Source organism: Bos indicus, chromosome X, assembly GCF_029378745.1.
Source record: "Bos indicus isolate NIAB-ARS_2022 breed Sahiwal x Tharparkar chromosome X, NIAB-ARS_B.indTharparkar_mat_pri_1.0, whole genome shotgun sequence".
Classification (NCBI taxonomy): domain Eukaryota; kingdom Metazoa; phylum Chordata; class Mammalia; order Artiodactyla; family Bovidae; genus Bos; species Bos indicus.
Window position 1 is genome coordinate 17496279 of NC_091789.1, and position 27472 is coordinate 17523750.

Genomic DNA, 27472 nt, shown 5'->3' on the forward strand with positions numbered 1-27472 from the left:
GATCAGGGATTGAACCCAGGCCCCCTGCATTGAGAACATGGAGTGTTACCCCCTGGACCATCAGGGAATTCCTTCTAACCTAAATAGAGATTATGGATGGGGTGTGTGTTGGGAGGGATTGGCTTTGGCTGGAGCTTGGGGCCAAGACTGATACTCACCCAAAAGATAGGGAGGGAGGGGGATTTTCTTATACAGAATAGAAAGCTAGGTGAGGAGGAGGAAAGCACAGCATGGTCACCATGTACAAGGGCTTACAAAAAAGACTCAATGCATTTTTATTTGAGTGTTTATTATTTTTTTTTTCAAAGAAATCCATGCAAAGGGAAAGACAGAGAGAAAGACATGGCAACCATGTTCTAGCAGCCAAACATAGGAAAATAATTTGGCACAATTTGATTTTTTGTATTGCAAAAGACAATCTATACTACCACTAAAATTTGCCCTCCTCATGGAGATGCCACGTGATTTTCGAAAACGTAACGCAGGGTTAGTTTTCTACTTAATGGCTGAAGGAGGTATAGAAGATAAAAAAAAGAGGGAAAAAGAAAAAGGTGGTTCCCTTTATAGAGGGAGACCACAGGGTGCTGAAGGGCAGCACATATCCTGTGAGCTTGGCAGTCAGTGCACCAGGAGGAAAAAGCACAGCACAGAGATTGCCAAGCTGGTGAGAAGCTTCAGGGGAGGATGGCCATTCCCAAGGTTGTGAGAGGCAACTATCTCATTGTCCTTCTGATTCACATGTTGCTTGCTTCCAGGAGCATCGTCCACGTCCAGATCATAAGCCAGTTCTGCGGAAAGAGAAGAAAGACTTTAAATGCAGGCTCACCAACGGCTTCAGGTACGCACTCTTCATGGCCAGGCACTTGTCTGGACTGCTGGGGTAGCCCGGCTTTGAGTTCTTTCTTTCCTTGAAAGGAAGGCCACTGGGAGATGGGAAGAAAACACGGGTGAGGAGCTGGGGGCCCGCCCGAAGAAGAGGGCTAGTGGTATTCCTGCCAGAGAGCACACCAGCAAGGCGCACATGAGCTGGCCACGCCCCTCCTGCCCTTGGCTCCACCCACACCCCGGGGTGCACACTGGCACTTGTCACGTCTCCTGGTTGGCAAGGCTGTGCCGTGTGGGTAACTCCAGGTGTGTTCTCATGTGTATGTGTGTGGGTGGGGGAGGGGATGTGAACCCCCAGTGTACCTGTTCTGTGTCCTGCACCCCTGGGAGCCTTGCCTTAGAGTTGACAGTAGGGTAGTTTGCTACTGAAAGTTGTTTTATTTTTCTGAAATATTTCTTCTTTTATCTATATGGTCTTTTTACTGCTGCCTGGCAACACACACACACATGATATGCTTAGGATTTAAGTTGATATCAAGTAAATTAAGACTAAGAGGCCTATGGGTAACAGTCCTTCTTTGCCTACCATTTATGAGATATCTTTATGATTCAGTAAAGAAACTGGGGTACTGGGGTTGGCCTAACTCAAAAGTCCCCCAGAAGGCAAATCTAAGTTGATAGTGGTGTATCAGGAAATTAAAGATGGTTGGCCCAAGGCTCAGTTTCTTTTAGATTTGCTTTTCCAGATTTAGAGTGCAAATCTTTTCTTTTGGCTTTTCTAGACTTGGTCACCAGTGTTTCTATTTCAATATCTTGTGAAGGTGATGTGATGTGAGCAACTTCAGCAGCCAACTGTCCTGTGGCCAATGGAGCCAGAAAGATCTCTTGGGGACATGGAGATGCTTAGCAACAGGCAGAGAGGAAATGACTGGGATTCTGCAGAAGGAAGGAAGGAAGAGGAAGGAAGAGCTCCTCTTACAGCGGATGAAACATGCAATAAGTCACAGGAAGAAGGTGTGGGGACTCAGCTGGTCCAGGATGTGTGCAGAGCAGGGCCTAAGACCAGGGCTGCTGTTAACAGGCTGGCATTGCTGAGAGCAGACAGCAAAGTCAAGGTGATCAAAGCCAAAGGGTCTGATTACACAGTCCGCAGTGCTACTTTCCAAAGGGCTATTGCAGTTTATAATGCCACTAGCAATGATGAGGGAACCAAATTTACTATGTCTCAATAAAGAAAGATACTGCAGTCTGTATAAGGTGCTACCTTACAGTTTCTCTAATTTGCATGTATCTGATTACTAGTATGAGCTTCCCAGGTGGCACAGTGGTAAAGAATCTGCCTGCCGATGCAGCAGACGCAGATGCGGGTTCATCCCCTGGACTGGGATGATCCCCTGGAGGAGGAGGAACACTCCCGTATTCTTGCCTGGAGAATCCCATGGACAGAGGAGCCTGGTGGGGTGCAGTCATAGGATCACAAAGAGTTGGACACGACTGAGCACACATGTGCAATTATTAGTATAGATGAAGGGTTTTTTTGTCATTCACTAATTGTATTTCTCAATGAAGGACAGTTCATATTCTTTGCCTTCTTATCTAATTGGTATTGATTTTTTCCTATTAATCTGAATGCATATTTCATTGAGTCCTTTGCTTATCATATTCAATACAAATAATTTTTCTATTTTGTTATGAACTATAATTATTTTTCATTGCTGTACAAAGAAATGATGTCCTAACTTCCAATATATAGGAATCTGACCACATTGTGCTCTTCTGAAGCTGAGAAAGTGTTTCTTCTTCATTGTTAATAATTCAAATCAAAATTTCCCGCGAACCCTCTTACTGAGGGAAAAGCAAATCAGCAGACTAATCTCCATTCCTTCTCCCCCCAAAATAACTAGATACAAAGAAAATCAAAGAGAAAAAAACAAAGAGCAATGCTTTGCTTGGAAATCAGACCTCTGTCTCTGCAAGGTGAATGGTGCAGGGCACACAGAGCAGGCGGAGGTCAGCTGTCAGTCGGCAAGGACAGTGCAGGCTTAGGGCCTGATCAGATTTCACCAGCCTTGAGAACACATGTGGCTGGGTCTGCTGAAAGCCCAGCCTTGAGTTTCACGGCAACTTCTCAACTTAAATGAAGAGGAGTATTTTTAGGACTGACCTGAATGAGAGCCTTCTCAGCAGTGCTTTAAAATTCCTTTTCCGGATATTCCCCTTGCCCAACATCAGGATTAAACAAACAACATCTACTACTGTGAACACTCGGTTCCCCTACTATTTATCTTGCTCTTCAAATAATCCATGAACACTACACACTTTTGTCTACTATAGCAGTTATGGTACACCCAGGAATTATGTTAAATCCAGCAGTTTCTCATCTTTGTACCACCCAATACATCTTTTGTTATGTCTATATCTAGGATCTATGTTTTGAAATTATAAAAATGACTACCAATTATCGAGTCCTCATTGTGTGCCAGGCACTGTGCTAAGTACCTTTTATATACATGATCTCATGTAACTGAACCCTCTCAGCAATGTTATAAAATAGGTATTATAATTCCCATTTTACTGATGAGGAAGCTCAAGCTCAGGTTACTTTTTTGCCCATATTTACACAGCTGGTAAGTGGCAGAAGTGTTCTTTGAACACACGGCTAACTCTGAACCTCACATGGAGCTATACCATACACGAATTGCAAATTTTATACACCAAATATACTGCAGTGATTAAGTAGTAATGGGTTCCTTCTTGAAAAACAAACAAACAAACCAAAACCTCAATTAGTGAAAATATCCTGCCAATGAGAACTAAAAACCAGATGAAATAAATGAAGCAAAAAGACAACTTACAGACTGGAAGAAAATATTTGTAAATGATGTGACCAACAACGGCTTAATTTCCAAAACAAACAGTTCATACAATGCAACAATAACAAAACCCCCAACAACCCAACTTAGGTCTTATGGGCCTAAGATCTAAATCGACATTTCTCCAGAGAAGACATACAGGTGGCCAACAGGCAATAAAAAGATGCTCAACATCACTAATTATTAGGAAAATGCAAATCAAAACCACAATGAGATATCACCTCACACCAGTCAAAACGGCTATCATTAGAAACCCTACAAATAACAAATGCTGGAGAGGATGTGGAGAACAGGGCCTCCTACACTGTTGGGGGCAATGTAAGCTGGTGCAGCCATTACGGAAAACATCATGGAGGGTATCCCAGGAAACTAAAAATAGAGTTTTTTAGATCATATGTCAATAGATTGACATATGATCCGTCAATCCCACTCCTGCGTGTATATCTGAACAAAACTATAATTCAAAAAGATACATGTACCTCAGTGTTCACAGCATCATGATTTACAATTGCCAAGATATGGAAGGAACTTAAATGTTCATCCACAGATGAATGAATAAAGATCTGCTGTGTGTATATATACACACACATATATGGAATATCGCTCAACCATAAAAAAGAACGAAGTAATGCCATTGGTAGCAATATGGATGGATCTCGAGATTATCATACTAAGTGAAGTCAGAAAGAAATACACATACCTTATGACGTCACTTACTTGTGGAGTCTAAAATATGACACAAATGAACTTATCTATGAAACAGACAGACTCACAGACGCAGGGAACAGACTTGTGGTTGTCGAGGAGGAGGACGGGCAGGGGAAGGATGGGAGTTTGGGATTAGCAGATACAAACTACTAAATATAAAATGGATAAACAACAAGGTCCTACTATACAGCACAGGGCACTGTAGTCAGTATCTGGTGATGAACCATAATGGAAAATATTTAAAAATTATCTATGTGTATAACTGAATCACTTTGCTACAGCAGAAACAGAACATTGTAAATCAACTATACATCAATAGGAAAAATCACATGAGAGAAATCAACGTTTCCGCATACAACTGATCACAGTTGATTAAGTAGCCTTCTGAAGCTTTGTGAACTACTGAAGAGTTTTAGGTTTTGGGACCCCAAGTGGTTTTTACATCAGCTCTATTTTCCTGAAGCAATCAGCAATGATGGCCAAGGCCATCAGACACACACCTGGCACAAATCTGGGCCAAGTCTCTTACCTCCAAGTGATCCTAGGAATATTCAGAATAATACCTTCCTGTGCTTCCTACGCTGTGGCTATGGGTTTCCTGAGACTTCCCACCCAGCAGCAGCAAAGCTTTATCACTCAGTCCTATAGCCAGGCTCCCGTGGCTGATACTGATGGGGGTCCCAGCAAAGACTCATTCTGAGCCTGGGCCACCATCATGAAGAACAGAGATGAAGAGGACAGCTTAGCATGACAAGGAAGCACTATGGGACACAGAGGAAATAGAGATTTGGTTAAGATAGGCATGGACATTCCTGGACAGGGGAAATACAATCCAATTTAATTCAACAAACTTAATGACAGCCTACTATGTCCCAAGCATTGAGCTAGAAGATTGGAGAAAGACTTACTTAATGTTTGCCTTGAGGAATCCACACTATGGTGGGATTACAGACAAATAGACAAACCAACAAGACACTTGACAGAAAGTGGAAAGGGTTCAGATAAAGGCAAAAATGAAACACCAGGGGGTTAGAAAGGAGAGAAGGGACTTCCCTTGTCTAGTGGTTAAGAATCAGCCTTCCCAACCTAGATGTCCATTGACAGATGAGTGGATAAAGAAGATATGGTACATATATACAATGAAGTATTACTCAGCCATAAAAAGGAATGAAACTGGGCCATTTGTACTGATGTGGATGGTCCTAGAGTCTGTCATACAGAATGAAGTAAGTCAGAAAGAGAAAAATATCATATATTAATGCAATATGTGAAATCTAGAAAAATGGTACCAATGAACCTATTTGCAGGGCAGGAATGGAGATGCAGACAGAGAGAACAGACATGTAGACTTGGGGTGGAGAAGGGGAGGGTGGGACATATTGAGAGAGTAACACTGACTGCCATGTATAAAATAGATAGCTAGTGGGAAACCTGGTGCTCTGTGATGATCTAGGGGGTAAGATGTTCAAAAGGAAGTGGATGTGTAATTCACATTGTTGTACAGCAGAAACTAACACAACATTGTAAAGCAATTATACTGCCCCCCCCCACCCCTCGCCGAAAAAGAAATCTGCCTTCCAATGCCGGGCGTGCAGGTTTGACCTCGGGTCAAGAAACTAAGATCCAATATGCCACGGTTTCTAGAAAGCCTGTGTGCTGCAATGAAGACCCAGCATGGCCAAAATATAAATTTTAAAAACAAAGAAGGGAGAGAAATTTCAAATAAAAAGCTTGCTGGAAGGCTCCTTTGGACAATTGGGTTATAACTGTGCCATGAAGCATGGGTGGACTGTGGCAGGGCTGAGTGAGACGGTTACCCATTTCAGGCAGAGGGTTCCGCTGGAGTCGAATCATCAACACCCGAGACTGCCGAGAGGGCACGCTCAGTGCGCGCCAGCGGCCTCTATGGAGGGAAGCAATGTTGAGCACTCGTTGTTGTGGGGGGTGTGTTTGTGCACGTGTTGCTTGCTGGATGATAAAAGGTAAGGCAGGAAGGACAAGAAAATAAAGGCCAGATCTTGACAGATTAGAAAGATAAAACTTTATTCTGTGGGCAATAGGGAGCCACTGCAGGTTTCTAAGGAAGGAATCCGCACAATCTGTTTTGTGTTTTTCAGAAAGATCATTGTTAACAGTTTGGAGGACAGCCCTAAGTGGGTGGGAGAGACTTGTCAGACATCTTGTCTTGGGAAAAACAAGAAGCCTGTGGGAACAGTATCTGGGGATCTGCCAGTAGCAAATATGAAAAAAAAAAAAAAAAAATTCAAAAACCTACGAAGAAGCTAAATCTACACCAAACCAAGACCATCTCATTTTGCTACATGCCAGATGCATTATGGGGATCACCACAAACCATACTCTTAAATCACTCATATTTTTATGTTGATCAGTGATGTTTGGTTAGGTACATAGTGTAAAATGTACATAAATTGTTTCTGTCTTGCAGTTGAATGTCAGCGAGAACCTTTTGGGCCAGCAAGGAGATTTTCATGCTAAATTCAAAAATCAGTTTCTATTTGTCATCAGTTTAACTACACCCAGAGGGTTAGACCCAACAGTCTGTACTAATTACAGACTCAGCCCTGACTCTCATTTTGCTCTTATGTCCTTTGTGTTGCAGATTAGATAATCCCTTTAAATTATCATCAGTCATTTAGGCCTGAGCTTTGTGTGGAAAAAGTTTTCTGCATTGGAAGAAGCACTTACTCTGGGGTACAGCCCTGAATATTTATTGGAAGGACTGATGCTAAAGCTGAAGCTCCAATACTTTGGCCATCTGATGTGAAGAGCTGACTCATTGGAAAAGACCCTGATGCTGGGAAAGATTGAAAGGAGGAGAAGGGGACAACAGAAGATGAGATGGTTGGATGGCATCACCGACTCAATGGACATGACTTTGAGCAAGCTCTGGGAGTTGGTGATGGACAGGGAAGCCTGGCATACTGCAGTCCATGGGGTCACAAAGAGTCAGAAACAACTCAACAATACTACCAACAACCCCATTCTTAGTTATTCAGAATCTCCTAGGGGAGTTAAGGAAGATGCCTCCATCCTGGGAGTCTGGAGCCCTGGGTTCCAGGCCTGGCTCAGTCACTGAGTTACTATTTCACTTTTGGCAAGTCACCTCTCCTGGGCCTCAGTCACCCCATTTTGCTAAATCAAGGTACTGGACTGGATGAGCTCTAAATTTCCTTCTAGTTTTATTTCTCTCTGATTCCAAGGCTCTTGGGGCCCAATGAGGAGCACAGTCTGCTCAGGCCGCCATCATTCCTCTACCCACAGCAGCCAAGATGGCTGCCCCACCAGAGCACCTGTAAGCTGCAGTCAGTTGCTTTTCCTGGGGTGTGAGCCTTCCTAGTCATGTTCACCAGCGACCAAATTCTGAATCCTCTTTCTTCTTAAGCTGGTTTAATGGCGGATAAGAGACCCTGGCAAGAAATAAATCCATGCTGGACTGTTTTTATTTTCTTTAAACCCTGACGGCTCCTAAAGGCCGTAAACACCAAGCCCTGGGGGAGAAGTTGCTGAGGTACATCAAGAAGGCATGCACAGGCAACCAAGGAAAATCCGTCAGCCAGTGAGACAAGCCTTTGGGCCCTTACAGAGCCACTGGGGTCTTGAACATATAAGAAGATTCAAACGCTCACCCTCTGGTGGCATGGGCATCAAGCAGGGCAAGGCACTGCTAGAGGGGCCTCACCCACCCCAGCTGGCGGACTTCACAGGGGCAGCCCGAGAGAGGAGCTGTCATTGCAATGCCAGGGGAGCAAATGCTGCTGCTGAGCTGAACAGGGGGTGTCTTCCTTACCAAGCCTTCACCAGCAGAAGGCTTCAATCCAGGCCCTAATATGGCAACAGAGCAACACTGTTCTCCCCGTGTTTTGTATCTGCCGTGTATGGTTGGGCCCTGGGACATGAGTATGTGAAACCAGCGTGCACTGCTTGGTAGGCCCCCGAGGCTGAAATGGGGAAAATCACTAGAAATTGTACTATTGCACACTCTGCTGCCCCTTCCCAGAGAAGCCTTTGGGCCGTTGGCTTCTGAACCCCTAATTGATCTTGGTTTTCCTTGTCCTCCCCTCAATACAACCTTCCTTCCTGCCACATCAACGCCCCCCCCACCACCACCTTTGTGAACTTTCAGGTGTGAAATGACTACTTAAGACTTGAAAGCAGAGGAAAATGACTTTGTTAATGAACCTCAGGTCTCCGGGAGTGAGTCGGAGATTTTCTTCTTCATAGATCAGACGAGGGAAATGGCACACTTGAGGCCTCTGGTTTTAATTGGTCTAATGGGACTCCTTTTAGGGTCCATTTCACAACGTGCCTTCGTGACAAATAAGTGAGCTGCCAATTTCCCCAACTACGTGACTGCAAATTCTGGGAACAATCCAGTCACCGCTCCTGGCAGAGGGCCGGGCAATGAGATGCCCACTTCATTTCCTACAGCTAATTCCAGCCTACAAATACCCTTAGGTACACTGCTAGGATGCTGAAAGAATACAGTGGACTTTACCACTAGTAGAGGCATGGCCTCTCTTCCTCTAGGCTCTGTTTCTCAGTCTGGGCTGGGTGTATGCTGCAGTGGGCTGTGGGGACATGAGGCCATGGCATGCTTCTTCCCAGGGATTTAGAGGGAAAAGCACACTATTTTATACTGGGACACACAAGGCTGTATGATGGAGCAAAAGGGTGTTATTTGCAAACTCAGTTAAGATTTCATAAAGTATTTCCCGTTTACTAGGACCTCCAGGTTATGTCCCAGATCCTCAGAATCAGGTGTTCACTCCCACTCTTCACTGCTGTATAATGGTTTTAAGAGCACCATGGGATACTTGGGTCACCCAGGCTGTGTATACTATCAAAGCTGGGCTATTCTGACCACATATTCCTGATTAATGACTTAAAGTCATTTTGCGATAACTTCCTAGTCGGGAGAGGGATGCCACAGTAATTGCCCTTAAATGGGGCTCAGAAAGCTTAGTGTCTAATACAAGATGGCGTCCAGGGGATTTGGCCACTAACTATGCCTCACTTTTGTGTCCAGCCACTGAGAAAGGAACAAAGAAGAACATCATGTAATACGTTTGGAAACTGTCATTTTGCTGTAGAATCTTATGATGATGTGGGCCAATGCTATACTTGTTTAGGTACATCATGGGTCAAGTCATATTCCCCAAAACAGAACAACTTCATCCTGGAAACTGACAGTGTGGATGGGTGGTGTGGGTGCTGGCTTTCCTCCACCAGCCTGAGAATGATCACCACCTTCCACGGGAGTGTCATAACTATTACTGTCAGAGATTCAGACCCTTCTCATCTGAGGCTGCCTAAGGGCTCCACAGGAATCACAGTTCCTCAAAGCCTTTCCTTCCCATGGGAAGTAATGGCCTGAGACTCATTGGAATATGAGAAGCTGGTGACAGAGACATGATTCAGCCAGGGCCAGGGGAGAAGATGAAGAAAACAGGCTTCAAGAAGGCAAGTGAAGAGAACACTTTAAAGAGAGGAGGGGAAGCACAGTATTATAGAAAGGTCAAGGAAAGTAAGGACTGAGAAGAAGCTACTCAAAGTGTCAACAAGAAGGTAATGGAAGATTTTTGAGAGAACTTTCGATCAGGTTGGGCCAAAACCAGATAGTACCGAATTGAGAAGAGAGAGGGAGCCGATGTGGATTCACTCAATGCTGATTAGCCTTTGGGGAGCGAGTGAGATGAAGCACTGTCGTCAGAGCTGTGTATTGTGTGTCTTGTGGCAGAGCTATCAGCAAACGCCTGCACAAGCAAGCTTCATTAGGAGGTGTCTCCAGAGTTCCAACTCCAGATGGTCTTGGAAATGCTATATTCTTGTTATCCCTGATGCATTAATACCTGTACCAATGTTTACAGCAGATTATTCACAGCATCCAGGAGGTGGAAGAAACCCAAATGTCTACCCGTCGATTAATGGATAAAGAAAACATGGTCTACCCATACGATGGAATATTATTCAGCCATAGAAAGGGATGAAGTACTGCTGCCTGCTCCAAGATTATATGAACCTTAAAACCTACACTAACTGAAAGAAGCCAGCCACTAAATACCACATAATACATGATTCCATTTCTAGAAATATAACTAGGCAGAATAGGCAAATTTTGGCAATAGTGGTAATGGTCGCACACATTACAAGTGTAAATAATGCCTGTGAATTGTATACTTAATGGTTAAAAAGACAAGTGTTTTGTGATATATATTTCACCGTGATTAAAAAACTATAGAAGCCAAAAGATAATGGCATTTACGGGTACATCCTAGTTCCTAAGGGGAGTGTGAATGCAGCGTTCCTCTGGCATTTTACTTTAGAGAGGAGTGAGTGTGTGAATATACCTGATACCAAAACACCCACCCCCAAAAGGTATGCTTCGAAATTCAAGTTGTCCAAAAAAATTTAAATGGATATTTAAGCACTACCCTAGAATTGCAAATATGGCTCCTCAATTGGGAGTGAAGGAAGAGGGCATTTTTTGTCAAGAATTTTAATCTGAGGCTATTTTAAGAGAAATTTATATACAACCGCAGGAAACTTACATTTACTTTTGTGAGTCACACAAATGCTAAGCTGAAAATGCATTTTTTAAAAACATCAATGAAGGAATAAATACACTCTGTCCTCATTACTTTAAAAAACTTAATGGTTTAGATTCACAGAGCTCTGTTTATAATATAAATTTCAAACATGATGCAGCTACAGAGGTATGCATCATTGGGCTTTGAAGATGTAGAAGGAAGATACAAAATGTCACTTTTTGTAGCCAAATCAAATCGCTGAGGGGGCGGTTAGGAGTGAGGGAGTGCCCTTATAGTCCCTTGGAACCTGCGCTCCAAGATGCTTAATAAAAAACTCTTTGATAGTAGTTGACATAGGGCTTTAGACAGGCTGGAATGGGAAAACCCCAAATCTGGTACTCTTCCGTTTTTAATCAGCCATGGTGGATCTTACAAAAAATGTACCTGAGAACTAAACTGCTTACAATATCCAACAGCAAAGGAAAGTTACTAGAATAATAGCCAATAGGTCAAAATGGCTCAAGTCCCTGAAAACACTCAGCCTGGGTGTAGGAACATTACAGGCCAGAAATCAACAGGAGGCAGGTGTCCTCATAAATGAAAGATGAAAAGCCTCGCTTAGTTGTTTTATCTGAAGCTGTTCCCCAAAAACTCTCCAGTTGTGAAATGCCCCCCTCATCATTAATGGGATTTGGGGAACTGAGTTTATTTTACTGTCAATTTACTTGGAAGAACACATTGTCATCCTGGCTCCCTCCTCCCTTCCCATCTTTGGGTCTGGACTGTCAGTACACCACCGTTCACAAAGGTGCCACTTCCTGTGCCTGTGTGGGGGTTTTTGGCTGAGCTGCTTGGCATGTGGGATCTTAACTTGGTGACCAGGGATGGAACCCATGACCCCCTGCAGTGGGAGCATGGAGACTTAACCACTGGACTGCCAGGGAAGTCCCCCCTCCTCAGTCTTTGGGCAGTGACCATTTCTCCTCTTCTCCTCAGCTTCTCTCCCCGTTTTCTCTCCTCCTGCCACAGTCCTCAGTGCCCTAGCAGACAAGATGCCCATTGCTCTCCAATGGCCCGCTGCTGTCCGGGAAGAAAGAATATGTTCTATTCTGTGACAGTAGAAAAAAGACAAATACCCTTTTCCCCAATCACCTGTTGAATCACATTTCTCTCTTCTCAAAATCCGATGATGGCTCCCTACTGCATGTGGGTAAAGTCCTAGTTCCTTAGCATGGGCATTCATGAGCTTCTTGAACTCATCTTGTCTTGCTTTCCAGTTTCAACTGCCCATATATTTCCCCAAGTACCATAGACTGTGGTCGTACCACCCCGTTTATTATTTTCTGAGAGTGGCAAGTGCTTTGAGCTTCCCGTGTCTTTCTTCATGCTGTTCCCTCAACTTGGGATGGCATCTCTTTTTTTCCCTCTCTCTCAGGCTTCAACTTACATGGCACTTCTTCCAGGAAGCTTTCTTTCCCTTATCACCCCAGTCCAGATGAATCACTTCTCTCTCTGATTATTAATTGGATTGTACTTCTATCATAGCACGAATTTCAATCTGCAGCATACATAGTAGAGTCAGTCACTCAGCTAGACTTGGAGCCCCATCAAAGGAAGAAATGAGTCTTACTTCTCTCTTTAGCTCCCACCTGGTACTGAGCTAGTAGAGACAGTGAAAAACTGAATGAATGCGTGACTCAATGGCCACACAAATGAACACGTAACCCCAGTCTACTGAGAATATGAAGGTGAAGGGCTACCTCCTTAGTAGATACCCTTCCTGAGGAGTCTATCTTTATCAACTGAAGATTTCCTTAGCGGAAGGAGTCCCACTGAGCAATGATGAACATAACACAAAGGCAGGGCCAACGGTGTGGGTGGCCCAGGAAGCACATGGCAGCGTTCAAACCCTGACCTTTAGATACCAAAACTGCCCTTTCAATAGCCAGTTCTCATTACCCACAGCATCAGTTCACTGTACTGAGTGTGGACGGAATCTACACGATTTGCTTCTTACTCCCTTTCACTGTCTGAAACTCGATGCCTTACTATGTAAGCAAGGGACACATGCCAGCATTCTGGGTGCCACACTAGGTGGGAAACAGGATTGCTGGTGAGCAGGTTCCATTTCTTTCTCACTTGGAACCGTTGTGATTGGCTTCCCATACCTTTGACCCTTGCCCTCGCCCCAGAATCTACCCACCGCTGGAGCATACCCTGCCCTTTCCATCACCACCAATTCCCAAATGAGGAGCTGTTTTCTGGTGATTGACATTTCAGTGCCTGTCCCTGCAACATCAAAATACAGCTTCATGAATGAAGTCCTTTGCTTGGCTGTAAAAGCACAGAGCAGTAAGACCTCAGTCCCTATAGTCACATGTGCCGGCACCCCTTCCCCTTGCAGAGGTCTGTGGAATGGCTGCCAGGAAAATACAATTATGTGCTGGCATGAGAATAAATACAATTCCTTAACCTAAAAGTTCTGTGTTTTCATTCCCCCCTTTCCATTTCTCTATTCACTTCTTTTTCTCTTTCCATTGCTCTTTAAACTCATTTCCTCTGTCCAATTATCCCTTCTCTTCTGTCTAGTTGTTGCTTTACTAAACATTCTCTCCTGTCTCTACAGTGATCTTTTCCATATCCTTAGGCAAAGGGCAAGGTTGGAATCCTCTGATGGATTCCGAATGTTAAAGATGCTTTTCTGTTCCTCTGCACTTTGATTTAAACCTCTAACCTGGGTTCCATTTGTTTTAGAAGAGGTTCTAGTATCTCCTTAATCTTCCATCAACATACCCATGGCCTTCCTGTTTACCCTCGGCACAGTCCTGCCTCTCAGCTCAGTCTCCTTCATTGCCCCACCCCCCACCGCCACCTCCACTGACCTACTTATCTGCCTCTGCTCCACCCCCTGCACCACGCATACCACTGTTGCTCCTTCCCTTCTCTTTCTCATCTCAGATTCTACTTGCTTCACAGCCATGCCATTTTAGTACTTCTGTTTCACAGCCTTGTCATCCTTCTAAGGGGAAAATGATTTGAACTCAAAAGAGATAAAGAACTTTCTTTAATTACTGCAATCTGACAATTGCGTAGGCTGCCCCTAGGCACTGAGATCCATCTCTGGAGGTGGTCCATGAGAATCTGGACAGCCATTTGGTAGAAAGGCTGGTGAAGGGATTCAAACATAGAATGAGGGGGTGAAGGTAAATAGCTTCTGATGACCCTTCCAAACCTGAGATTCTAGGATTTCATTCAGGTCTTTCTAGGTCTCATGGCAGGGATAAAGGGTGAAGGGACAGGGTTCAAGTGACCTTTGCATTCCTCCCTTTGACACAGACACTGTCTAGAGAGGAATCTAAAGAGACTGCTTTGGATTCTCTCTTTCAAAGAAAGGGATCAGTGTCTTTTGGAGACCATGAGTAGCTTAGTGACCAGAGCTTTAAGTTTGCCAAAGAGTTATCAACCAAGACATAAATTTAAGGGAGTAACTACTGGCCTGCCTAGGGTAGGGAGAAACCCCCGCACAAAATCTGTCCCACTTATTAAGATAGAGGCTAAGTCTCAGAAATAACGTGAGTATTTGTCAGGCAATATGAAATGTGCATGGGCCTCCCTGGTGGCTCAGACGGTAAAGAATCTGCCTGCAATGCAGATGATCCAGGTTTGATCCCTGGCCCTGGGTCGGGAAGATCCCTGGAAAAGAAAATGGCAACTCACTCTAGTATTCTTGCCTGGAAAATTCCACGGACAGAGGAGCCTAACCGGCTACAGTCCATGGGGTTGCAAAGAGTTGGACACAACTGAGTAATTCACACACTATGAAACGTGCATATATGGTATGGGATGGCCATAAGAGGATGCTGTTTATAGAGAAGACAGAACAAGCATCTTAGGAATTGTTTCCATGGAAAGTTTTCCCTATCAACAGGAAACAATTATCAGTAATTTGCAGGTGGTAGACACCTCGCTCAGTACAGCCACATAACGGTATCATTCAGGATCCAGAGGAAGAAAAGAGTATCTTGTACCCCACAGCATCACTGACTCAACAGATATGAATTTGAGCAAAATCTTGGAGATAGTAAAGGACAAGAGGAGTCTGGTGTGCTGCAGTCCATATAGTTGCAAGAGTATGGGACAGGACTTAGCGGCTGAACAACAACAACAAAAATAAACCATAATGGCAAAATATCTGAAAAAGAGTATGTATGCATATATGTGTGTATATGAATGCGTTTGCCATTCACCTGAAACTAACAAAATGTTGTAAATCAACTATACTTCAATTTAAAAAGTAAATACATAAAAAATAAATAGGGTTGTGCTTGCTTTGGCAGTACGTATACTAAAACTGGAATGACACAGAGACAATTAGCATGGTCCCTGTACAAGGATGACACGCAAATTCATTAAGTGTTCCATATTTTTTAAAAAATACATAGGGTCAAGGGCAGCCCTAGTTCCTTATAACTAAGAAGGGGCAGAGGTTTTCCATATTGTTTTTACCTGTCTACAGAATAAGGCAAATGTGCCTGTTAACACACAAATACATGTCATTGGCCAAATCAATTTAAGAAGGGAAATGACTGAGAAGAACGAGGCATCAGGCTATAAGCATAAGAGAGGTGTTAGAAAATGAATGATGAGATTTCAGACTGAAAGGCCTTGCAGGGGCAATAATGAAGCCACATTTAAAGACACTAAAATGCAATCAACAACAACAAAACAGATCAGAACCGGGGCCTTATAGCCTGGCACTATAAAATGGAAATATATGCTAGAAGTTAATACAAATAATGAACACAGCAACTATACTGCAATCATCTGAAGGAAGACAGGGAATAGGGTGGTAGTATTTATTGCTGGGTGAAAAGCAAATCACACACATAAAGGAGTTTTTGATGTTCCAAGAGATTGGGGAAGGATCAGGATGTGGCATCAGCAATGTACGCTTCCTGCCTGTTGTATTTCATGGGACTTTTTCTAACCAATTAGGAAGAAGAGGTTAGACTGGAAAGTTCTCCCTGGAATCAGAGCTTGCTTCAAACTAAGTTCCAATATATACTTCCCCCACCCCTCATTTTTACTTTTTAAAGAAATTTATTGAGTACATACCACATCACCTACTTCAAGTAAATTTCAGGTATACAGTTCAATGACTTTTAGTAAATTTAGCAAGGTGTGCAACCATTGTAATTCAATTTCAGACCATTTTTATCAGTCATGGAGGAGAAGGCAATGGCACCCCACTCCAGTACTCTTGCCTGGAAAATCCCATGGATGGAGGAGCCTGGTGGGCTGCAGTCCATGGGGTCGCTAAGAGTCGGACATGACTGAGCGACTTCACTTTCACTTTTCACTTTCGTGCATTGGAGAAGGAAATGGCAACCCACTCCAGTGTTCTTGCCTGGAGAATCCCAGGGATGGGGGAGCCTGGTGGGCTGCCGTCTATGGGGTCACACAGAGTCGGACACGACTGAAGCGACTTAGCAGCAGCAGCTATCAGTCATGGAGCTTTACCCATAAGGTCCCTCATACTAGTTTACAGTTAATCCCTCAATGGTTTCTTTTGAGTTTCTCATCTTCTCATCTTGAGCTCTCTGCACCATCCAATACTGTTGTTGGCTACTCTGTCTTAAAACTAGCTGTCCTCCTCACTATCTGATACCACTTCCTCTCAGGTCCCTCCTCTAATCATTCTCAGACTGCTCTGGGGGCTGTTTTTCTTAAAGACAGGTGTTCTCTCCTTCTTTGACTCTCCTCACTTCTCACTTGATAAGCCTTCTTGAACGTTCTCATCTGCGGCCCTGGTTTTCTCTTTCCCCAGAGTCCCAAATCTATCTCTTGCTCAGACATTGTCTGGAAAGTGAACTGTTCTGACCTGGATGTCCCTCAGGCAACTCAGACTCAATAAGCCACAAACAACACAGTGTTTCTATTCCCTTAGCTGCTCTTCTTCCAGTGGGCCCCTGCTGCCCTACCCTCGCCCCAGTTCAGATTAGCTTCAACTAGCCATCCAGTACTTGAAAACTGGATGAAGCACAAGCTGGAATCAAGATTGCCAGGAGAAATATCAATAACCTCAGATATGCCGATGACACCACCCTTATGGCAGAAAGTGAAGAGGAACTAAAGAGACTTGATGAAAGTGAAAGACGAGAGTGAAAAAGTTGGCTTAAAGCTCAACATTCAGAAAACGAAGATCATGGCATCTGGTCCCATCACTTCATGGCAAATAGATGGGGAAACAGTGGAAACAGTGACAGACTGTATTTTCTTGGGGTCCCAAATCACTGCAGATGGTGATTTCGGCCATGAAATTAAAAGACGTTTGCTCCTTGGAAGAAAAGTTATGACCAACCTAGACAGCATATTAAAAAGCAGAGACATTACTTTGCCAACAAAGGTCCATCTAGTCAAAGCTATGGTTTTTCCAGTAATCATGTATGGATATAAGAGTTGGATTATAAAGAAAGCTGAGCACTGAAGAATTGATGCTTTTGAACTGTGGTGTTGGAGAAGACTCTTGAGAGTCCCTTGGACTGCAAGGAGATCCAACCAGTCCATCTAAAGGAAATCAGTCCTGAATATTCATTGAAAGTGAAGAGGGAATTCATAGGGCCTGGACTCCATCTTAGGTCTGTTCATGCTGATTATGCTCGGCCACCTCTCCAATGGACTCTGAACTCTGTGTTTAGTGACTATGGAAATGACAGAAGGATAAGACCCCCTCTGGTCAGGCCATAAATTTTTCCGTACCTATCGGAGTGTAACCTTGGGCTTATTGATTATTGGCTAATTATTTAACTTTTGAGCACATAACACGTGAATTGATGGGGTTATTTGGATTGTATTTACCCTTCCTTTGTTTATGTGTCTCAAGGAATTTGGAGTGGTGGGTTCAGACATGTACACATGGGGTATAAAAGATTTTCACAAATGCTGGTCAGGGTCCTTGGCTAAGAGGAGACTCTGCCTTGGGCCCGCCGGTGTAATAAACTGCACTCCACTATCTGCATTGTCCTTCTGAGTGAGTTTGTTTCCGGGAACACGTGGCTACAACAGAAGGACTGATGCTGAAGCTGAAACTCCAATACTTTGGCCATCTGATGTGAAAAACTGACTCATTTGAAAAGACCCTGATGCTGGGAAAGATTGAAGGGGGGAGGAGAAGGGGACGACAGAGGATGAGATGGTTGGGTGGCATCACCAACTCAATGGACATGAGTTTGAGTAAACTCTGGGAGTTGGTGATGGACAGGGAGGCCTGGCGTGCTGTAGTCCATGGGGTCGCAAAGAGTCAGACATGACTGAGTGACTGGACTGAACTGAGCTATCCATTTGCCCAAGCCAGAAACCCACAAGTCACCCTAGATTCCTTTTCCTTTTCCATCCTCCAGGTGTAATTAATTCTCACATCCCATGAATTCTGCTTCCTTAATATTCTGTGACTTCTTCCCCTTCCCAGCGCCACTGCTTATTCCACTACTGCTTAGATGACATTCTTCTAACCTCTCCCCTGGTCTCCTTCTCACGTAAACCATCCTCCACACAGTTGACAGACTCTTTTTATTTTGTTAATTTTTGAAGTACTCAACACATGAATATGTTCTTGAAGCTAAAGATTGAAACAATACTTGAATATATGGAGTTAAAAAAAAAAAGCAGCCACCTTTTCAACATGTCCCTTTCCACAACTCCAAAGAGGTAATTACCAGTAAATGTATTTTATATGCATATGCTACTAGGTCTTGGAAATCTTTGAATGCTAATACATGGAGAACTGCCTCATTCCTTTAATCACTGCGAGAAATTCCATAGTATGAATAGATATAACGGTGCTATTAGGCATTTTCCCACTAATAGGCATTTAGTTTGTTTTTAATTTCTCCCCAGCATGAACAAGGCTGTAGTGAACATCCTCTGACATACACCTTTGAAAACATGGTGTCTTTCTTTCAGAAATATTCCAAGAATAACACTGACAAGTAGGGATGGAGGCTATGCATGGGAGATAAGTTGCAAGATAGTAGGACAGAAGTTGGGAAAGCTGGGTTGGAGAAAATTTTGAGAGTAAGGAGATTATTTTTTTCTTAAAATGATGACATTCAGTTCAGTTCAGTTCAGTCACTCAGTCGTGTCCGACTCTTAGCGACCCTATGAATCGCAGCACGCCAGGCCTCCCTGTCCATCACCAACTCTCAGAGTTCACTCAAACTCATGTCCATCAAGTCGGTGATGCCATCCAGCCATCTCATCCTCTGTCGTCCCCTTTTCCTCCTGCCCCCAATCCCTCCCAGCATCAGGGTCTTTTCCAATGAATCAACTCTTCACATGAGGTGGCCAAAGTACTGGAGTTTCAGCTTCAGCATCAGTCCTTCCAAAGAAATCCCAGGACTGATCTCCTTTAGGATGGACTGGTTGGACCTCCTTGCAGTCCAAGGGACTCTCAAGAGTCTTCTCCAACACCACAGTTCAAAAGCATCAATTCTTCGACACTAAGCTTTCTTCACAGTCCAACTCTCACATCCATACATGACCACTGGAAAAACCATAGCCTTGACTAGATGGACCTTTGTTGGCAAAGTAATGTCTCTGCTTTTGAATATGCTATCTAGGTTGGTCATAACTTTCCTTTCAAGGAGTAAGCGTCTTTTAATTTCATGGCTGCAGTCACCATCTGCAGTGATTTTGGAGCCCCAAAAAATAAAGTCTGACACTGTTTCCACTGTTTCCCCATCTATTTCCCATGAAGTGATGGGACCAGATGCCATGATCTTAGTTTTCTGAATGTTAAGCTTAAAGCCAACTTTTTCACTCTCCTCTTTCACTTTCATCAAGAGGCTTTTTAGTTCCTCTTCACATTCTGCCATAAGGGTGGTGTCATCTGCATATCTGAGGTTATTGATATTTCTCCCAGCAATCTTGATTCCAGCTTGTGTTTCTTCCAGCCCAGCGTTTCTCATTTTGTACTCTGCATATAAGTTAAATAATCAGGGTGACAGTATACAGCCTTGACGTACTCCTTTTCCTATTTGGAACCGGTTTGTTGTTCCATGTCCAGTTCTAACTGTTGCTTCCTGCCCTGCATATAGGTTTCTCAAGAGGCAGGTCAGGTGGTCTGGTATTCCCATCTCTTTCAGAATTTCCCACAGTTTATTGTGATCCACACAGTCAAAGGCTTTGGCATAGTTAATAAAGCAGAAATAGATGTTTTTCTGGAACTCTCTTGCTTTTTCGATGATCCATTGGATGTTGGCAATTTGATCTCTGGTTCCTCATAGAGGATATTAATAATATGTTTATGCGTGTTAAGTCGCTTCAGTTGTGTCCGACTCTTTGCAACAGTATGAACTGTAACCCACCAGGCTCCTCTGTCCATAGGATTCTTCAGGCAAGAATGCTGGAGTGGGTTGCCATGCCCTCCTCCAGGGAACCTTCCTGACCCAGGGATTGAACCCATATCTTTTACATCTCCAGCATCAGCGGGCTGATTCTTCATCACTAGTGCCACCTGGGAAGCCCATCAATAACATAGGATGATATTAAAGCATCTTTGGGGAAAAATCATCACCCTATTGCAACAACTATTTTTAAAACAGACAGATACTCATTTAAAACAAAGGAGGTACTTCTGAGTTATAACAAATCTGTCTGGTCACAACAGCCACAGAATACCTGGGAGTCACAATGACCCACTTCCAATGCAAGGGGCATAGGTTCGATCCCTAGTTAGGGAACTACGATCCCACATGCTGTGCAGCACAGCCCCCCCCCGCCCCCAGCCCCAACAAAAACCCCTAATATTATGCTTAACTGTATAAACTGGATTGTGGAACAAATCTTAGTACATAAGCTGTCTTTGGTTATACCCATTTTACTATTGTATTCCATTTTTATTTTCACAATTTTAGAAGGATATTGAGAATACTTCTCAGAGCAGAGAATCCAGATCATTAAGGGGATGGAAACTAAATCTGAGGAAGTGAAATGAAAATATAATTGTCCTGTGATCTCTGATTCACTTCTAAATGTGGTGACATCTTGGTCCTGAGACCCAATTGGCTGAGTTTTTAATGCCACTAATAAGTTCACTGCTCAGCCTGCAAATCCACCACCGCCTTAGCAGCAAGGAACACTATAAGGGGGAATCAAAATGAGCAAACTGTAATTAGGTATGCCATGTCACCAGAGAAAGTAATTTACTAAAGGGATTACCATGATTAAAGATGCATTCTCCTTAAATAGAGATTGTTTTCTTCCATTGATTTGTCCCAATCAATTCCCCCTATGTCATGCAGTATTCCAGTTGGACAGCAATTTTTGTTGTCTTTTTAATTTCTCTGCCAAGAGATTACAGAAAGTAAGTCGAGCTGCTGCGGTCACTATAATTTCCTCACAAATGGAAGAAGTATTAACAGAGGACTATAGAGACAGATTACAGCTTAGGTCACCCAGGGGAGAAATCCGAAGCCCCCTTTTGACTAACAACAAGGTAAGTAATCCTCAAATCTTTTTTTCCCCTTAGTATTAAGCCTAAGACTGAGTTTAGGAGGCCTCCTTTTCAATTTGATTTTTTTTTCTTTTTTTTGGCTTCACCTTTCTCATGCCCCAGGCAGGCGGGCAGAGTGTAGAGAGTATGGGGCCCTGGATACAGACTCAGGCAGCGTTCTTCACCCCCCAGCCTCTCAGCCTGCCTTGTTTACCTCGTGACTTTTTTCTCTTTCCCTAAAACCTCTTCTCACCCTTGGGCTCTTTTGGCAGAAAATAGGACTGAAAATGTATCAAATTCTGGGTCCTTAAATTTGTTACAAATACCTGAGTTGTTCTAAAAGATGTCATTTTAAATGTGATATCACTGATAACCCCTTGAGGTGGACGAGTGGCAGCCGAGGCTGAATGGAAGGGTTTGTGTTATGTATGGTTGGTCCAGTGTAATTAACTAATTACTTGCTCAGCATTAGGAACATTTACTGACGTCCTGAGAACCATGCAGGCCTGGCACTGCAGTTCTCACTGACGGCACCCATCCTCAAGGAGTCCATCTAGGGAGGCGCAGACCATGAGTATCAACTGGGAGCCTGTTGTTTGCTAGACACTGTGCCAGGTGCCATGGGGGATACGGAGATGAGGAAAACTCAGTCATTGGCCTCAAGGACCTCTCTATCCTGTCAGGAAGGAGAGACAGGAACAAAAATCACTGTATCCAGGTTAGAATGGGGGAAGTGCCACAAGAAAGGCAGGAGCTGAGTGCAGTGGGGGTTCTGGGGTGGAGCCTGACCCTTGCACCTTTCTAGTTCTGCCTGTAAGCAGAGAATCCTTGGTTACTGGGCACCAAAGTTGTGCTGCTTCTTAAGTGAGAAGGATGAGAAGTATGAGAAGATATGTAAACGTGATTTCTAAACCTTAACGTGCTCTACAAGTGTGTTATTTTTTTTAAATATAAATTTATTTTTGTTTTTTTTAAATATAAATTTATTTATTTTAATTGGAGGCTAATTACTTGACAATATTGTATTGGTTTTGCCATACATTAACATGAATCCGCTACGGGTGTTATTTTTTGTTACTTGAGAAAACCAGAAATATTAGTCCTCTCTCTGGAGAGACATTGCTCTAGAGCCTAAGTAAATCTCTCCTGTTTTCCCACCCCCACCCCACCCCTCCTCTTTCTCGCTCTCATCTTTACTGTGTGATGGCCCGTGGAGCTCAGGGAAGGATCTTGTCGTGTCCTTTGGTCTCAGTCACTGACTGACAGGAAACCTAGGTCAGTAACTCAGGGCCGGATGTGAGTGGGCGTGGAGGGCCCCCTGCCCTCACGCGGGCTTCTCTGTGCCCCATGATTTCCAGCGCACCACTTCACTGGTGTTCCGTGTATCTGAGCACAGGCATGGTGGGGTGCAGCTGCTCTTCCAATGAAACCCTAAACCCTTTCAAACACTCGGCAATCTTTCTACTTTCTCTGCTTGCGAAGCTCCAAAGATTTCCCTCCATACATTTTTCCAGCATGATGTGAGACGCCAGTTAGTCCAGAGAGATTTATGAGAATGTCATTTACATGTAGTCTCCCCTAAAAAGGAGTTCCCTATCCCCTGGAGTTTTTGCCACTAATTATCTGTCAGTTTATTTGCACATTTTTATGAACTGAAGAGCAAATATATGCCCACTTAAAAACAAACACACGTGGATGGATTATTTTGCCAGTCCTGATTATTGAACTACAGACAAAAGTCAGAGATAATCAAAGAGGTTGGATGCAATGAGCCAGGGGTGTGACAAAATCTCATATTCTCATTCCTCCTTAAGGAAAGGAAAGGAAAGGAAACTTCCTTCAACAATGTAGGACATGTCTTACTGAGGCATTAAACACATACACCACTTTCCAAAGAGTTTCTGGCTGAGAGGCTCTACTGTGCTAGCCTTGATCACCTTCCAACTTCTCTCACTACCTACCCACCCCCTGCGCCCCCACGCCTGTCTAAAAATACCAACTCACCTTGGGTAAGAAGCTGTAGTTAGGGGAAGGTTTCATCTAGTAGATTGGTAAACAGACTATCAGCCTGAATGACTGAAATTAGCAAGGCTAATGCAATGTCACTATTCAAAACAGCACCAATTTGGAATTTCTTAATGGCCTCAGGAGAGGGAGTCTTTATACATCCTACAATCTCTCTTCATTCTTACCTAAATTCCTTCTCATAGATGTTATGAATGGCCTGTTTTGTAGCCAACACAAACTTTGTCCAGTAAAATAATGTCAAGAACTCAGAATGAAAAGAGATTAGCTGTTCCTGGCTCCTGTTATTTTAAAGCAGAAATAACTTTGGCTTCTACTGATTCATAGACAAAGCTTGAAATGCAAAGCATGCTCAACTCTAGATTCAGCATGAAAAGGACCTTAAAATATGCCCAAGTGCAAGTAATGGACTTATTAAAGGGAAGAAAAGAGGCACTTTTCACAGACTCCCAAGCTCTTTAGTCCTGTCATATCAGTAATCTTGCTTAAGAATTTCATTCTATTTACATTTCTTCTCCCTTTAAATATCCTCAGGACGCATATGGCATCAAGTATTGAAGCTTGTAAAACATTAATTTCTTTATGTTAATAATGGAGAAGGCATGTAAAGTGCACAAGCGATAGAACCTGGAGCACTTGCAACGATTTCAATAGGAATTAAAAATCAGTTCTGTATTTTTAATTGAACACCTGATAATTCATCAACACATATTTGGGGAAGCAAACTTCCAGTGGCTTCTTTGGACTCTTTTTGGCATTGTTCCAGACCAAGTGCATTCTCCATTAGGAAATTTAGTTTATATTTGATGACAAAAGCATGAATTGCACCATTTGAGTGATTATGAAAACCTGTATAAATCCATAATAATATGGCTTGAAAGCCATAGTACATAAAACACAAAGTTCTAAAATATACACGTGGCACACACATATAGACTTTCTGTTTTAACTTTAAGAGAACTCAAAAGAATGAAATTAGGCCCTGGAAAACTTCTGGGCATCTTGGAATATTCGTGTAAAATCAAAAAGGTGAAGGAGTCACGAAAACCTTCCCAAGCAGCATTAAAATAAGGAGGCCGCCTGGCTCAGTTTCCCTTAGAGGTATGAGGTTCTAGTCTTGAGTTTCTCCAAGATCAAGAATAAATGAGGAGGTGGGAGGGAGGTTCAGGATGGAGGGGACACATGTACGCCTACCGATATTGTAATTAGCCTCCAATTAAAATAAATAAATAAATTTAAAAACAAAGAATAAATGACTTGATGTCTGTGCCTTAGTCTCCATCTGCAATATAGGTAATGTGGTAAAGTAGAACTCAGATGGAATTTGCACGGCCAGGTCCGTTCTGGAGAGATGCTAGTCTGCTTCCACTGGATTAGTCTGAAATGAGGATCACCATCATGGAGCTGTCCCGGGAATGTTAGGATCTAGAAGGGCAGTGTCAGAGACTGAGGGTCCCAGGTTCCTAACCCATTCTCTCAGGTCCCTCACTTACTAGCTATGTGACCATATTTTTAAAAATCTGAGCTCTTGATTGCTAATCTGAAAAGTGAACATAATACCACTACCTTCACAGGTTTATCGAGGGAATTGACTGAAATAATACATAAGTCCTAATTTGTGGACCAAAGAGAGGGAAATGGTCAGGAAAAAAGAAAAAAAGACAACTGAAATATGTTTCTGTTCCCTGAATAGGCTGAGTTTGGGTATATTTAAATTTTTGTTTAGGGACCAATAAATGAAGCTGAGCTACAAGAATCCAAAACACTTGGAGGATGAAAGAGGCAGGCTGGCTATCTAATGCTATGGAAACAAGACAATTCAACTTTCTTTTTTAGAAAGTCGGTCCAATTGATTTGTGTCTAGATAGATTGAGTTTGAACGTGCAATCAGTGGTGCTTAATGTTACATATATTAGAAATAATCTGATTCACAAAATCCGCTCAAATGAGAAAGAGGCGGTTACAGGTAACTGAAGATAGGAAATGTTTTCTTGCATACAGTTCTTGTGACTGTTTTGAAATGCCAGATACTAGATTTCAGATATAAATCAAGTTGTCACTCCTCATAGCTTTGTGATGGTAAAAAGCAATAGGCTAGCACATCAAGCATTTTTGAAATAACAAAGTTCAAATACTTCCTTTTTCCTTTGCGGGCAGTTCAGTCTACTTAACCCTTCATTTGCTGACAAGGATTCCCTAAATTTTATTCCTCCAAAGCCCGGACTCTGGGCCCAGGCACCTGTAAGTGTGTGATTTAGCCAGGTCGGGCTCTATGTCCCATTTCCTACGTGTGTACCATGACCATTTCTAACAATGGGGTGTCCTGTGTCATGGCCCTCAAAAATGTAGGGGTGGGGTTCTGGCCAACTCTTCACCAGACTTCATTTCCCATGCCAACACTTCTTCTAGAAGTACTTGGGAGGAGTGTGCTGAAAGGTCGGGACAATGCCAAATTATGAATTCATAACCTAACAGAGGAGTTCAGGAACTTAAAGGGATCCCAGAATCAAGTCTGAGATTTTGACCCACCCTCGAGTGACCTGCCACTGTTAGTTGGCCTTGAGACCATTTATCAACCTTGATCTCTGTTACCAGTCCACAAGCTCCCTGGGGGAGATGGATCCTGGATCCGCAGAAGGAATAGGAAGAAATCAGATAGCCCCACGTTGTTAACTCGTCTACCTGGGACAAAATTGAGAAGACAAGCGTATCTCTTCCCATTTTAATGTCCTTTGCATCACGGTCCTTCCTTGTCTTCTCAAGAGATTTGCTGACTTCACGCTGTCTTGTAGCAGATCAGGGCAACTTTCCTAGGCTAGCACTGCTCCATCAGTACCCAATTCTCTCAACATGTCCCTCTCCCCCATCACAACACAACAGTCTCAAGCCCTATTTCTGCAGAACCCTGGGTTTTAAGTGACAATGAGTGCTCATGAACAAATCAGAGACTGCCATCCTTTTCCTGTGATGCATACTGTGTAAACTCTGCTGCTGCTAAGTCGCTTCAGTTATGTCTGACTCTGTGTGACCCCACAGACGGCAGCCCACGAGGCTCCCTCGTCCCTGGGATTCTCCAGGCAAGAACACTGGAGTGGGTTGCCATTTCCTTCTCCAATGCATGAAACTGAAAAGTGAAAGTGAAGTCGCTCAGTCGTGTCCGACTCTTAGTGACCCCATGGACTGCAGCCCACCAGGCTCCTCCATGCATGGGATTTTCCAGGCAAGAGTACTGGAGTGGGGTGCCATTGCCTTCTCCGTGTAAACTCTAGGAATGCCAAATAGATCGGGGAGGAAGGTAATATAGTATAGTGGTAAGAGTCCTAGACTGGGAGCCGGAAATAGAGATGTCAATAACGGACCAACTATATACTAAACTCTGACTTCAGGCAAGTTATATAACTTCTCTGGACCATAGTTTCCTCACCTGTAAAAACAGTGTTGCTGTAAGGTTGTGTGAGAACACTTAGCATGGCGTCTGGCACAGAGCGGGTACCTCCAAAATGCAAACATTCCAGAAAAAGGCAAATAGGGATGGGAGATTCCTGGCCCCTCCCCCAGGCCCCTAAGATATAAAAGGACACTCATGAAGGGGACAACAGAGTATGGGATGGCTGGATGGCATCACCGACTCGATGGACCTGAGTTTGAGTAAGCTCCAGGACTTGGTGATAGAAAGGGAAGCCTGGCATGCTGCAGTCCATGGGGTTGCAAAGAGTTGGACATGACTTAGCGACTGAACTGAACTGAATCTTCCGAGGTGGTGCAAGTGGTAAAGAACCTGCCTGCCAATCCAGGAGACCTAAGAGACATGGCTTTGATCCCTGGGTCAGGAAGATCCCCTGGAGGAGGGCATGGCAACCCACTCCAGCATTCTTGCCTGGAGAATCCCATGGACAGAGGAGCCTGGCGGGCTACAGTCCATCGTGTCGCACAGAGTCAGACATGACTGAAGTGACTTAGCACACAGCACACATAATCTTATGTACTTCAACTGTGCACGC

General features: G+C 43.5%; 1 protein-coding gene and 1 non-coding gene across 2 annotated transcripts in view; one reads left to right on the forward strand and one right to left on the reverse strand.

The window, feature by feature from the left end:
• Positions 1–268: 268 nt before the first annotated feature.
• Positions 269–27472, reverse strand: part of GPC3 (glypican 3) — a 463318-nt gene continuing 436114 nt past the window's right edge. The window contains exon 8 of the mRNA XM_070783773.1: positions 269–788. Coding sequence (XP_070639874.1) covers positions 619–788 — 170 coding nt within the window. The 3' untranslated portion in view covers positions 269–618. The remainder of the gene's footprint in view (positions 789–27472) is intronic.
• LOC139181754 (U6 spliceosomal RNA) lies at positions 15276–15382 on the forward strand. The gene has a single exon (XR_011565497.1). It is a non-coding gene; the product is annotated as a U6 spliceosomal RNA (small nuclear RNA).